The sequence below is a fragment of the Lagopus leucura genome, unplaced genomic scaffold, assembly GCF_019238085.1.
Source record: "Lagopus leucura isolate 7727_CA_CO unplaced genomic scaffold, USGS_WTPT01 Super-Scaffold_100159, whole genome shotgun sequence".
Lineage (NCBI taxonomy): Eukaryota > Metazoa > Chordata > Aves > Galliformes > Phasianidae > Lagopus > Lagopus leucura.
This window is the reverse complement of record NW_024962335.1, coordinates 3846793-3859615: the sequence shown is the minus strand read 5'-3', so window position 1 is coordinate 3859615 and position 12823 is coordinate 3846793. Positions and strand designations below refer to the sequence as shown.

Genomic DNA, 12823 nt, shown 5'->3' with positions numbered 1-12823 from the left:
ACTGATGGCAATTTTTACACCTTTGAAAAAATCTCTAAGAGGAAAACAAGAGCAACCAATAAATAACTCATATCCCAGGCAAGCAGTGCAGACATGATCAAAACAGACTGAACCACATTACTGTTAAGAAAGATGTAGGTACAATAAACAACCACTTAATTCAAGGATTTTACCTCCTGGAGGTTATTGCCTTGTAACTTCAGAATTTGAAGTAGTCCACAACTCTCAATACCTTCAACTTGTGTGAGATGATTGAAAGAACAGTCTAGATGTATGAGAGTAGGTACTTCACAAAGACCTTTTGTGCTGATTAACTGATTATGATCCACAGTTAATTGCTGAAGGCTTTTCAGTGATTCCAAACCACCTGAAAATTAAAAGGTATGATCTGAATTAAGCCATCCTAAAATAAAAAAAGCTAATTTCTACTTACCAAGAACAAAGGTCTCTGTATTATACACAGTAACAATTAGTCTTAGTTATGTACAAGTTTTAAAAAATTATCTGCATTTGACTCTATCAAAAATACTATGTGTATAGTTCATAAATTTCTGATCCTATTAACTAATAGACCAGTTCAAAAACACTTTAGAACAGAAACTGCACATACTATGCTTGAGTAATTAATAACTGTTCTGAATGTACTTTTCTTTCAAGTAATCTTCACAGGTTTGACGTAATACTTTGTCTCATTTTTTACACTACCCAAAACTTCCATAAGCAAGCTGAGCAAGCTCTGCAGAAGTGAATAAACTCCTGGGAATAAACTAGATTGCAAGACTGAAGACCATCTTTCACTATCAGTTATTTAGAATATGGAAAGGAAAAAATAAGGAAAAAAAAAAAAAAAAAAAAAAAGGAGTGAAAGATTAAATTCCAAGGCTAACAGTGCAATTAAAAACAACAGGAAATACAGGACTTCAAATTACAGTAATTTTAAAAGTGGAAAGCATTCAGTCAAAATAACACGATCACATAACACACTGGATATTAAAGAGACAACATCCTGTAGATGAAACAAATATTATGTTATATAACTTAAAAACAGTGTTTAGGTAATAAATATACAGATTTTTATTCTTTTATTCAGATTCTTTTATTTTAAAAGAAATTAAAGCATACTTATGACATACTATCCTGACTGCAAGATCCAGTTCTTTTCTTATTTTCCACGCTCAGGTAAGAATAAAAAGGGAATTAGCACCATCTAGTGGCCTCAAAACAATTTCCTATCACTGAACATTAAAAATTAATGTTTTGTTCCAAGACTTCCTCACAAGAGCAGTATCTAAATTTTCATAGCACAGCAGTATTGATAAATTTAAAAGTACTGAATTAGCATAGAATGGAACAAGGAGGATAGACTAGACATGGAGTAAAAAAAAAGGAAGGAGTTAATACAGGATCTAGAAATTGCCTATTTGGTGTACTGCACAAATATTGTGGGTTTTTTTTTTTTTTCTGCATTTCATCCTCATCACCTGTCATAGATGGAGTGAACATCACTTAGAACAGACACGTCAACACTATAATACAATTGAGACCACAGTCTATTATGAACTATCAAATACAGTCCAAGAAAAAAAAATACAAAAGAGAGAATAATATAATACAAATGCCTGGTATTTTAATATTCTTCCATACACGTGCAAAATTCAAAATAAGCATGAAAATCTTGTGCACATTTCCAGAAGATACTGTCTGTTTTTCACATGATGCAATCAACAACAGGAATGGAAAAAGCCATTCTGATAAAGAAAGCACATAGTTTCAGAAAAATTTGTAGAAAACTCTCACTTAAGTAACACGGCAGTTGGCTAAGTAGAGCTCCAGTCTGTTAACTAGGGACTCTGTCTTAGCTATCAATGCAGTTCTGAAGTAACTTGTAAGCATGACAAAGACAAATGATGCAGGAGGACTAAAAGATGACTGTGAACATGAAGATGAAAAACATACACACAAACAAAAATAAATAGAATTGAAAGATGTTTGATAAAAATCCTTGATGTGCTTTCTCAAAAACAGTAGGTCCAAAGAAACATTTAAGAGTTGCTAGTTATGCACTTTTATTCTTAGCACTGTAGGGATTTTAGCCAATGTTCTCAGACAATTTAGGCAAGTTAAGAAAGCATGCTTTCGTGAATCAAGTCAAAATGCTACTTTTTCCTCTAACTTCTTGTGTAAATCATCTTTCAAATGCATAAGCACTGAACTTCAATATACTACTGATTTAACAACTTTGTTTGTGAGCTTACATCCTTCAGTGAAAAAGCATAACAGACGTATTTCTTGTATTTTTATTGTTAAAGGGTTTTCTGGTAACTCATTTTTCCCCTACTGAAGCTATATTTTAACGAGAGGAAAGAAAAAGAGAAAAAAAATGCATCCAACAATAAGCCATTAAAATGCAAGTATTACAAATATAAACAACACAAACAAAAAGCAACACCATATGCCCTTTGTTAAAGATGGATGAACAAAGCACACTGCATTGTACTGCAGCTGTGGAGGACTGATTCCAAACCAACTTTTGTGAATGTGTACCCAGTCAAATTCATCAGAAACTTAGTAAATGTAACTCCACACTGAATAAAACAGAAAGTACAATAGGATTTTACTCTACATTTTCCATACAAAAATACAGTTCCACACAGTTGTTCCAATCCTAAACATCATTGTTAAAGTAACCTTGCAGACATGTTTATCAGATAAAGTACGCCTGAAAGAATGATCACAAAGACAGCAGGCATTTAATAACAATCTTTTTTTTAATCATTTTTCATTAGCATACTGATATGACTTTATAGCAAACGTTGATACTCCAGTATCTTTATTTGTAGATAGTATAAATTCTTCCTAAATATGATTATTTTAATTTTGCATATAGTAGAAAAAAAAAAAAAAAAAACAAAATATCAGTATGAACCCTAAATTGTCTGTCTTTAGACTGTCCTTATCAACATTTTTTACTTAGATTTCCTATTTCTATTTGCAGTACTCTTGCTACTACAGAATTTCATTATCTGTCTTCACATTGCTGCAATTTTGTGCTTTATGGCTGTTTTTTTTTTTTTTTTTTACACAACAGAAACCATTTTTAATAAAAATCTTTAAGTGATTGTTTCATTCAGCAGCTAAAAATAGTTTTGTTTTCTAGCTCTACACCTAGTACACCTAGCTCTCCAGTATACATACTTTAAAAAGACTTAATAATATAAATCAGGGCAAATGAAATGAAAAAATCAAAATCTCCTTTATTTTATTCCTGTTCAGATATCTTTCCAAATATTGCTTTCAGATTCAGTGTGGAACAAGAATACAGCTAGAAATTTGCCTTTTTAGTCCTCCCTCAAATATTTTGCAATTTATACACAAAACTTATTACTTGCCACATGGAATTTCTTCTTGATAATAAGAAAATATTATTTTAACAGACAAATTTCTGAAGATTAATTTGTGTTAATATTGTAACCCTCAAGTGATACAGCGATTTCTATTTTAGTGACCTTTACAAATACCACAATATATCATGTACGAAAACCCAAGTCACTGGAGCCATAGAGAAGCTGTTAAATCTAGGTGTGTTCAACCTGCTACAATACTTACCTGGGGAAAATTTGTTCCTTTCTTCCTGGAGACCTTCTTTTCATGTAACAATCTGGCAATTCTCTGCTAGCTTTTCTCAACTGTTAATGCTGCTTTTGAGGGACCACTAATGGTCTTCCCTCTGTGTATGATTCTAAAACCAAAAAAACCTAGCTTTTCCACTTAAGTCCAGCAAGGATGACAATGCTACTCTTTCCAGTTTTTTGTCAGTCGCAAAAGCTCTGGATCCTGATTACTAATATTCTATACAAAATCTATACAACACAAGGCTCACAATACAATTTTTTTATGACTTGCCAGAAGCTGAGACACAATACCTGCCCCTTAAGCACTTCACAGTCAGACAGGCAGTGCAATAGGGAGAGAAGCAAATCCTACATGAAAAATTCCCGGCTGGCCAACAGGTATCTCTTGGTCCAAAGTTTTTAAATACTGATGCATCTGTTGTCTGTGGGTATGTGAATACTACCTGTTTGTATGTGAATACTACCATGCTAAGTGGTCCACAATCTGCCAGACCTAACAAATACTATTTACAAATGCAATTTGTTATAAGAGGTGTCAGCATACTAGATGCACCTAAACAGGTTGCACGACTGCACGTTAAACTTATTTTTTTTCCAGCTTCGGGGCAATCAGCAGCAATGAAGAGCAAGAGAGAGAAGTAAGTATGGAAGATTAGTTTGGAACCAGAATGGGCAGCATTTTAGCAGAAAGGTTGTGGTCCACTGTTAGTGTGGTTAGCACACTCAGATAATGACTTATACATAGAAATACTTACTGTCGCTAAGCCATATAACAAATAAATGTGAAGTTGAGTTTACAGTTTAAAATAGAGGTGTGTTCTAAATCCATTGCTTCATTCTCCTTGGGCTTAGCTATTGGCTGGCTCTGAATCTAAGGGAAATACAACCTCACATATAAGCAGTACAAATATTCAGTTATTCAAACTGAAATAACTTTTCATTAATTTTCTTACCAATTCGAGTGATTCTATTGTAGGAAAGTTCAAGACTCTGGAGATTTATGCAACCATTCAAGCCACAAACTGATGAAAGATGGTTCTTATTCAGAATCAGAATACAGAGATTTTCCAGATTTTCACAGTCAATTACCTGAATGTTGTTTTCCTGTAACAAAGGAAAACCGGAATATTAAATAGCATCTGCAGTGAATCAGCAGAATTAAATGTAAAAATATAGTAGATTATCACCATCACTTACTTTTACCTTAAAATTCTAGCTAGGAGTAATGGCATCTCTATTTTTTTCCATTAAGAAAATATGTTAATGAATCAGAACCCGCATTTTTGTGTTCAACTGGTATAGAACAAAGATGTAACTCACATTGCTTTCTGGCTCTGAAAACGCCCAGAAGCTGAAACAAAAACTGTAAGGAGAATCTGAGGATACAGGGGCATTTTCCAAATACTTTGCTAGCTTTCCAAATCTTTGCTAGCTTCTCAAAGCCTAGGAAATTGGACTGAAAAATCCATAGCAAACACTATATTTTCTAGATATTAATGAAGACAGTGTTAACTTTGATGGAATTTTATTTACTAAAAATGAAAATCTGCACTTAAAGGTCTTCTGGTTACTAACGTTAACAGTTCTTAGCTAATACTCTTTCTCCAAAAGTTCTTGTTCTTTTAACATCTCTCTCCTCTGGCTGTTTTAATAATGCTTTGTCTGATTTTCATTTCACTATTCGCTGCCCTTGATGTTCGTTTTTGCTTATCCACCAGCAGATACCCAAGAAAACAAAACAAAAATTAAATTCCTTGCCTTTGCAACCAACAGATTAAGCCAAAAAGTCTAATTCCTATTCCCACCAAGATATAGGTGCTAGCTTCAGCTGCTGGCAAAGATGCACTAATGCCTCCTTTGGAATTATAACACTGATTCCTCACAAAAGAGGCTGTTTCTGCATTAAGACTGCATGGAAGACAACAGCCTAATCAGCCACTATAGTTAAAGTGTTATTATTATCATCAGTGTGTATTATTAAAGTATGAGTAAAGCATAAATAGAAGTGAATCTTCTAAAAGTCTCCTCCTTTATCGAAGTATTCTTATGTATTCCAGTGAGACAATCCTGTATATTTTTTTAGGGTATAAAATTTCATAATAAAATAAAAATAAAACCAAAAGCAACAGCAACAACAAAAAAAACAAAACAGTTCCATACACGACATTATTTGATCTAGAATTTTCTGCATATAAATACCAGACTTAGAAAGACTCTCAGCTTAGATATGCATATTATGCTCTCATATTGCTATTGTGCTTTCATAGATTGATGTACCAAAAATTAATGAATCACAGAAATTACATTCTGAATTGATGTCAACTGAGAAAAGTAAAGAAAAAAATATATTGGAAAGAACAGATGTTACTCACAAGTCTACTATGAATAATGAGGGCACACTAACTTTTTTATGAGTGTTGTTAAGCAACATGAAAAAGAATTGAAAAGTTGTTTCATGTAAATTAAATTGCAGAAATAAGATGCACCATACAGAAAAATGTTTTGTATCATCATTAAAAGTTAAATTTAGAACATCTTGTTGGATAATGTGCAGTAACAAGTGCCCAGAGATTACATCTCTAGTGTAGCATGCCATATTATTGCTGGAGCATTTATGTGAGTAATTTTCACTAATATCCAGGGTTTGCATTTCAAAGGACCTACTCCTGCCTAAGCTGAACACCTGCTATGGTGAACAATACCTACCTACCAATTTGTGACCTCAGATAGACTAAGGTAATGAATATTTTACCAATCAAGTGATAGTAATTATAATTACTATATATACTAGTATATAATACTAGGATGATACTACCACTTTTCTTAGCATAGTTTGATTCATTTGTGCTGTTTTGGTGCAATGCAAATTGCTATGTACAATGCAAATCTGCTTCTGTAACTCAGTTTATTTTGGGGAGTACTTTACTGATACTCTTATGCTTTTTTCAAAGCACTTGCTGTCCAGGGTGGCAGTAGGAGCAAACCACACACTCTGAACCTCTCAAAAATCTTTTCCAATCTAAATGGTACTACATTTCTATGACTCTACATTCATTTGGATGCAACTGCACAACCACCTGAACAGCAACACTGAAAGCTTTCACCCAGTTACGGTAAAGAATCAAATATACTTAGTACCTCCATGTTGATATACTTCAGGTCTTTGCAGCTACTTAGCCCTTCCAGTGCAACTAATCCACAGCGTTTCAGAGTCAAAACTTGTAGATTTGAACACTCTGACAGTGTCGAAAGGCTACAAGCTGGCAAATCTTCAAGTGTAAGTGTTGTGATCTACATGATAATTAATGTGATAAAGAAGATTAACTGTTACTACATTGAACATTTATTATAGAACGTCACATTCTGGTTATTTTCTCTAGATAGAGACAAAACTGCATTTTATTGACACTTTAGAGAATGTAAACAACAAATATGTTAATCTTTTCACATTTATAGATCTGATCTATTAAATGGGGAAAAAATAAAAAGACAGTTTGATTTCAACGTTCACTTTAAAACAAATAAAACTGATGCTGTACTAATGATACTGAATTGGAATGGAAGATTAAAACTAAAAAAAATATATTAATAGCATCAATTATTTCCCACCATGCTGTCATGAGTGCATGTGAACAGATGGAAATAGTTCATACTGAAGGAGTATGTAGTCCAGTATGTCACCTCAGAGTGGATATGAAGATGAGAGCATAGAGAAAGCAGATAGTGATACGCCATAACTGCTGGGAACCAAGGTGTTCTTTATGGCAAAACAACACTTGGTCAATTATAAGTTGATCATCAATTATGTCTTGATTCTGGTAGAAGCTACTCTTTTTCAAAAGACGAAACAGATGTGGAAGGAGCTTAAACGCAGAGCTATATACAAAAGGAAAGCCATTTTAATTTAGCTGAAAATAGAAGCTAAGACCTCCTACCTTCTATAATTTTAAGATACTATATCTGAAGACACATCACTCTGCTCCAAAACGATCAACAGGAATTCAAACATAATTCTCATTGGCCTTATTTACCATTTGTGCAGAGGAACAATTCCCACTGAAATCTATATCCTTCCCAATGATAATTTTCTCCCCCAAAATAGCACTTCATTTCCAAAATAGCATTCTGCTTTAAAAAACACAACTAACAAAGTAAAAAGACAAACATAAAAACCTAACAACCTACTAACCAACCAACCAAAAAAAGAAGAACAAAAAACCACCAAAAAAACCCCAAAAAACAGTGATGTTTCAGCTTCCAATTTCATTCTAAATCTGCCGAGTTACCTGCTGCAGAGTACTCCAAGGACCACTATGAATTATCTTCTGTGTACTTAATGGAGGCATCTTGTTAACAGAAGTTTTCCTTAATTGTTTTTTAATATTTGGTATCTTTCTTTGGTTTTCTTCATATATTTTAGACCAAGATTTACACGTGCTCATCCAATTCGTTCTCTTTTTTTCAATATCATTGGGAAGAATTAATCTACTGGAACACTGAAATACCTCTTGAACTGCGTCCCAGTTCTTTATGACTTCCTCATTAGCATCCTCCATTAGAAATACAGTTTTCTTTATTGTTTCAGACAGAGAAAATTGATCTTGGTCATCTGTATTAGTAGCATTTGACTGGCCGCTGCATGTATTATCTGACTTATTTTCTACCATGTAATTTGCTCCAAAACCAACAGATTCATCCTTCAAAGTGTGGATACCCGAAGATTCTTTATTAAATTCTTTTGTTTGTGAGTAATTTTCTTCTACATACGTTACCGAATTAATACATGTGTTTTCATTATTCACTCGAGAAGAGTCCTCCTTCTCAGAGATTAGCATAGTCCATGTTGGTGTCAATTTTCTTTCTGTTGAAATCATCCCACTGTTTGTTTCACCCATCATTTCAATCTGCTCTTCCTTTTGTTCTTCTACTTGCTTATTTAGTTCCCTTTTCTCATCTCTTGATACATCCATATTTTCTGTCAATTTATCCTCTTTTATGTTTTCTTTGTTATTTTCCCCGTTTTCAGTTATCGTAACTTTAACTATTTTTTCTCTTAATTTTCTCTGTTCTTCTCTTATTTGCAGCTGTTTTTCTCTTTCCAGTCTCAGACTTGCTTTCTTTTTCTCATATTCCTTATGTCTCCCTACCTGTTCCAAATACTTCTGTCTTTCAAGCTCTTCTTGTCTCTTTTTCTCTTCTTTTCTGTTTTGTATTCTTTCTTCCCTTCGCCTCCTCATTTGTTCCTCTCTTACTTCCATTTCTCTCTCAATCTCTTCTTGTATTTTCTTTTTCTTTTTTATTTCATCTTTCCTCTGTTTTAAGATGGGAGCATACTCTTTATGAACTAAATAGGCTCTAAATCTAGCTTGAATTTTCACAGCTGCTGTATTCTGTTGTTCTGTCAGCTGTTTATTTTCTTTTGCTTTCTGCTCTTCAAATGCCCTTTTCTCCTGTTCTATTTGCAGCTGTAGCTTCATGATTAATTCCTAGGTCAAAATAACAATTATGATAGACTTCAGCCACTTTTAAAATAGGGCAAGTGTTGGCACGAGTTTACTATTAATAGACAGCAATTTGTATATTAACTGTTATATAATAACATACATTCTCTAATATGACAGCAACCTCATAGTCTTTTAAGAAAAACTCATTGTACAACTTTACCTCGTGTTGCATCATTTTGTCTCTCCAAGCTTTCTTTTCCTTCAGTAACTCATCTTCCATCACAGTTTGTTGTTTCTGCACAATAAATCAACTTAAATGGTTATTGTACAAAACCTATTGTACAAAATAACCTCTCCTTCAACTCCTCCATCTTGACTTTAAAATTACCCACCTTGGTGAATGAATGCCTGCATTCAAATGAGAAACTCAGCTGTGTGAGTACCAAAATAAACAATTTGGCATTCAAATTAATGCAGATTTGGTCAAGTACTGAAAGATGTGTACCTTCAGAGAGTTACCATCCCAGTATTTGGTCCAAACAACTGCCACTCTCCTCTGCACTACTGCACTTCAAATTTTGTACTATCAAAAATGAAAGCTATGCATATGCAAACACTATTCAAAGAAGAGGTATATTATAGCAGCAACATATCATAAATGAAAGTTCTGAAAGTAGCATAAACATCAACTTTGTGCTGGTATGTTTCTGATAATCCTACAATCTTTAAAACAGGAATTTTTTTCAGTGAAGCTGAAAGGAAGTTTTTAACTGAATTTGTTTGCCAGGGGAAGAAAAAAGTAAAGTCTGTGTCTAGAATTACATCTGATTGACAATTAACAGAGAATAACTATGTAAAAAAACATTAAAACACACTCGCCACTTCTTGTTTGTGAGTAATTTAGTACAATAACAGATTTCCAGTACTGGTATAGTATTGTAAAAACTCTGTACAGGCAAAGTCAAAAGAATAACTTGTCATTCAACATAGATTCACTGTCAATCAATGCAATAAAAAAGTTATCTCAATAGATAGTTCTTAAATATGTCTTACGTGTCCGTTTAGTATCAGAAAGCTAGGTAGAGTGCAGGATGATCATAAAGTCTGGGACAGCACTCACTTTTTCACATTTGATCTTGAATTCAATTAATCTAGGTGGCAAAACCATTATCTAAGTATCATTAATCACCTTGTGCAGAAGCTCTAACTCCATTCTTTCAGCCTCAAATTTCTCCAGATGCTGCACCATTCTGGCATGGTCTTCTTCATTCTGTTTTTCCTGTGCTTCTCTCTCAGCTTTCCACTTTTTCCTCTTGTCATCTTCAATCTCACTTTGTCTTTTTTCCCACTGCTCAAATTCTTGTCTACATTTTTCTTCTACTTCATGATAAGTAAGGCTTATGTTCATTTCAACATCAGCTACAAATTTGTAATTAAGCAAAAAAACCTTTTATTTGATTTAATAATAAGCTTTGGAGGACATGGTCTTAATGCATTGATAAACAAATACAACTCAATGGATTCTGTGCTGATAAAGCCAGAAATATATATTCCCAACGAAATCAGAGCTACAATGAGCACTTTCTTTGAATGATTTATACTGTACCATATGAACTATTATGAACACTTATTATTGCAACCTCTGATGATGCCACAGCAATATCTATTCTACAGTGTGTGTGCCAGGATTACACTTTGTGTTCAAGATAAATGCCTTCTCTGGCTATTAGCAGGGGTCTTCATGTCTGATGTATTCCACTTGAAAACATGTAATGGCTGGGGCAAATGGACACGATCCACATTTATGTGAATATAAAAAATAGAACAAGTTGTGGCTAAAGAATAAACATCACAGAATCACAGAATTGAATCACAGAATTGTAGGGGTTGGAAGGGACCTCCAGAGATCATCGAGTCCAACCCCCAACATCATTGTGGGCTGTTTTTTTTTTTTTTTTTTTTTAAAGTTACTGAAGTCTTTCTAGGGTAATATTTTCTGAAATAAATTTCTATCGAGATATTGAAGGCAATGATAATTCTGTGATTCCAAAATTAGATAAACCACATGCAGTCCATGAAGGCTACTGCAGGTTGCAATGTGTACTTTTTTTTTAAATTTTTTTTTACACAGAGTATTATGATTCTTATGAAAACAGAAAAGTAGGAAGTAGTAACGAACATAAGCAAATGAATAATGCATTTGCTTACCTGTAAGAAAGAGGTCATCAGTGACTACTTCACTGATGGACTGATTATTATAACTAGGAGTTGTAGGAACTTTCGAGTCTTCGTTTTCAATTTCAAATAGTACCTAACATAGTTTAGATTAAGAAACAAGAAACAAAAATTAAAAGCAGAACATTATACAAATCTCCCAGAACAAGTATAATGTTTTTCATCTTACAATGAAACTCACTGCTGACCGCTATCCTTAGAACACTGAATAATGCAAATAGGTCAGTCACAAAGATATTTTCTAGAATAAGAAATATTACCATAATTCCCCTTAAAAAACAGTACTTCTGTGTTATTTATTTACTTAAGTGTATTTTGCATTTTTAACTTGGAAAAATAAACTCTTTGTATTGGGGGTTGTTTTTGCTCTACTTTCTATGGAAGCACTACTATTATGCATCCAAACTGTTATGGAGATAGTCAAAGAATGAGTCACTTGTACATTTTTAAGCAGCCTATTTGAAAACAGTGCGATGAACACCAAGATTTGCTGTATTTCATTCATTTTTTCAATGTCAAGAATTAATCTATTCCTGCTTATTTACTACCTGTTCATCACATGCTTGGGATAGAGATTAAGTTCTAAATTCACAGAAGGTAATTTTGCTATTTTAAATAATGGTCTTCAGAGAATAAAAATTCATGTCTGCAAAAGTGCTCACTAATAAAAAACAGGTGACAAACAGAAAGTGATTAAATTCAATACGGGATGATGTCTGTATAAAATTTTCAGCAAAGTATTCTCTCATATCTCATTAAAATATAAAAGAACCAAGGTTCATGACTCTTGATTTGTCCTTGAGAGCTACAGGCATTAACATCCTTCTAATCATCATAGAAAGAGTAAGATTAAAGTGTCAGAAGTGTTACAATACTATTGAGATATTATTCTTGGAATAAAGAAGAAATGATTATTCAGTTTTGGTTTTGTTAATTGCTGTGTTGAACATCTAAAGGACTGATAAAGAGAACTGAATCCAAATTTTAAATTATAAATATGGTGCATATCTGTTGAGTCCCATTTCTAAAGAACAACCAACAAATGCAACTTAATACCATATGGATAGCCTAACAGAAATAAAACTGAATATATCTATAGGTCTCATTAGGAAGCTATCTAAACAAGTGTAAATTATTTACTATACTGAATAGAATTTTGTTCACTATATACATCATTTAAATAGTAAATACTTTTTTTTTAAATTGTTCTGGATCTTCATTATACTCAGAAGCCAGTTCTGCCGAGTTATCTGAAGCATAGCAAGGAATTACTTCATGAATTTTACCTAAAGAAGAAAGATATAATTTAGTACACAGAGAGAAAATCCAGTAGCAGTACCCAGTTCTGCTCTATACTACCTACTATTTTTTTTAATATTTCAAAAAGTAAAGCATTTTTTCTTTAAATTTTGTTCTCCAAAAATAATTAAAAACAAAACAAAACAAAAAAACAACAACCAAAATGGAATCACAGAATCACAGAATCACAGAATCACAGAATCACAGAATCAC

The 12823-nt window shown here is 33.1% G+C and overlaps 1 protein-coding gene across 1 annotated transcript in view; it reads right to left on the bottom strand.

The window, feature by feature from the left end:
• LRRIQ1 (leucine rich repeats and IQ motif containing 1) overlaps window positions 1–12823 on the bottom strand; it is a 98083-nt gene that overhangs the window by 82579 nt on the left and 2681 nt on the right. Inside the window, 8 exon segments of the mRNA XM_042890303.1 lie at window positions 174–367; window positions 4586–4736; window positions 6771–6923; window positions 7919–9118; window positions 9297–9371; window positions 10266–10495; window positions 11285–11387; window positions 12503–12597. Coding sequence (XP_042746237.1) covers window positions 174–367; window positions 4586–4736; window positions 6771–6923; window positions 7919–9118; window positions 9297–9371; window positions 10266–10495; window positions 11285–11387; window positions 12503–12597 — 2201 coding nt within the window.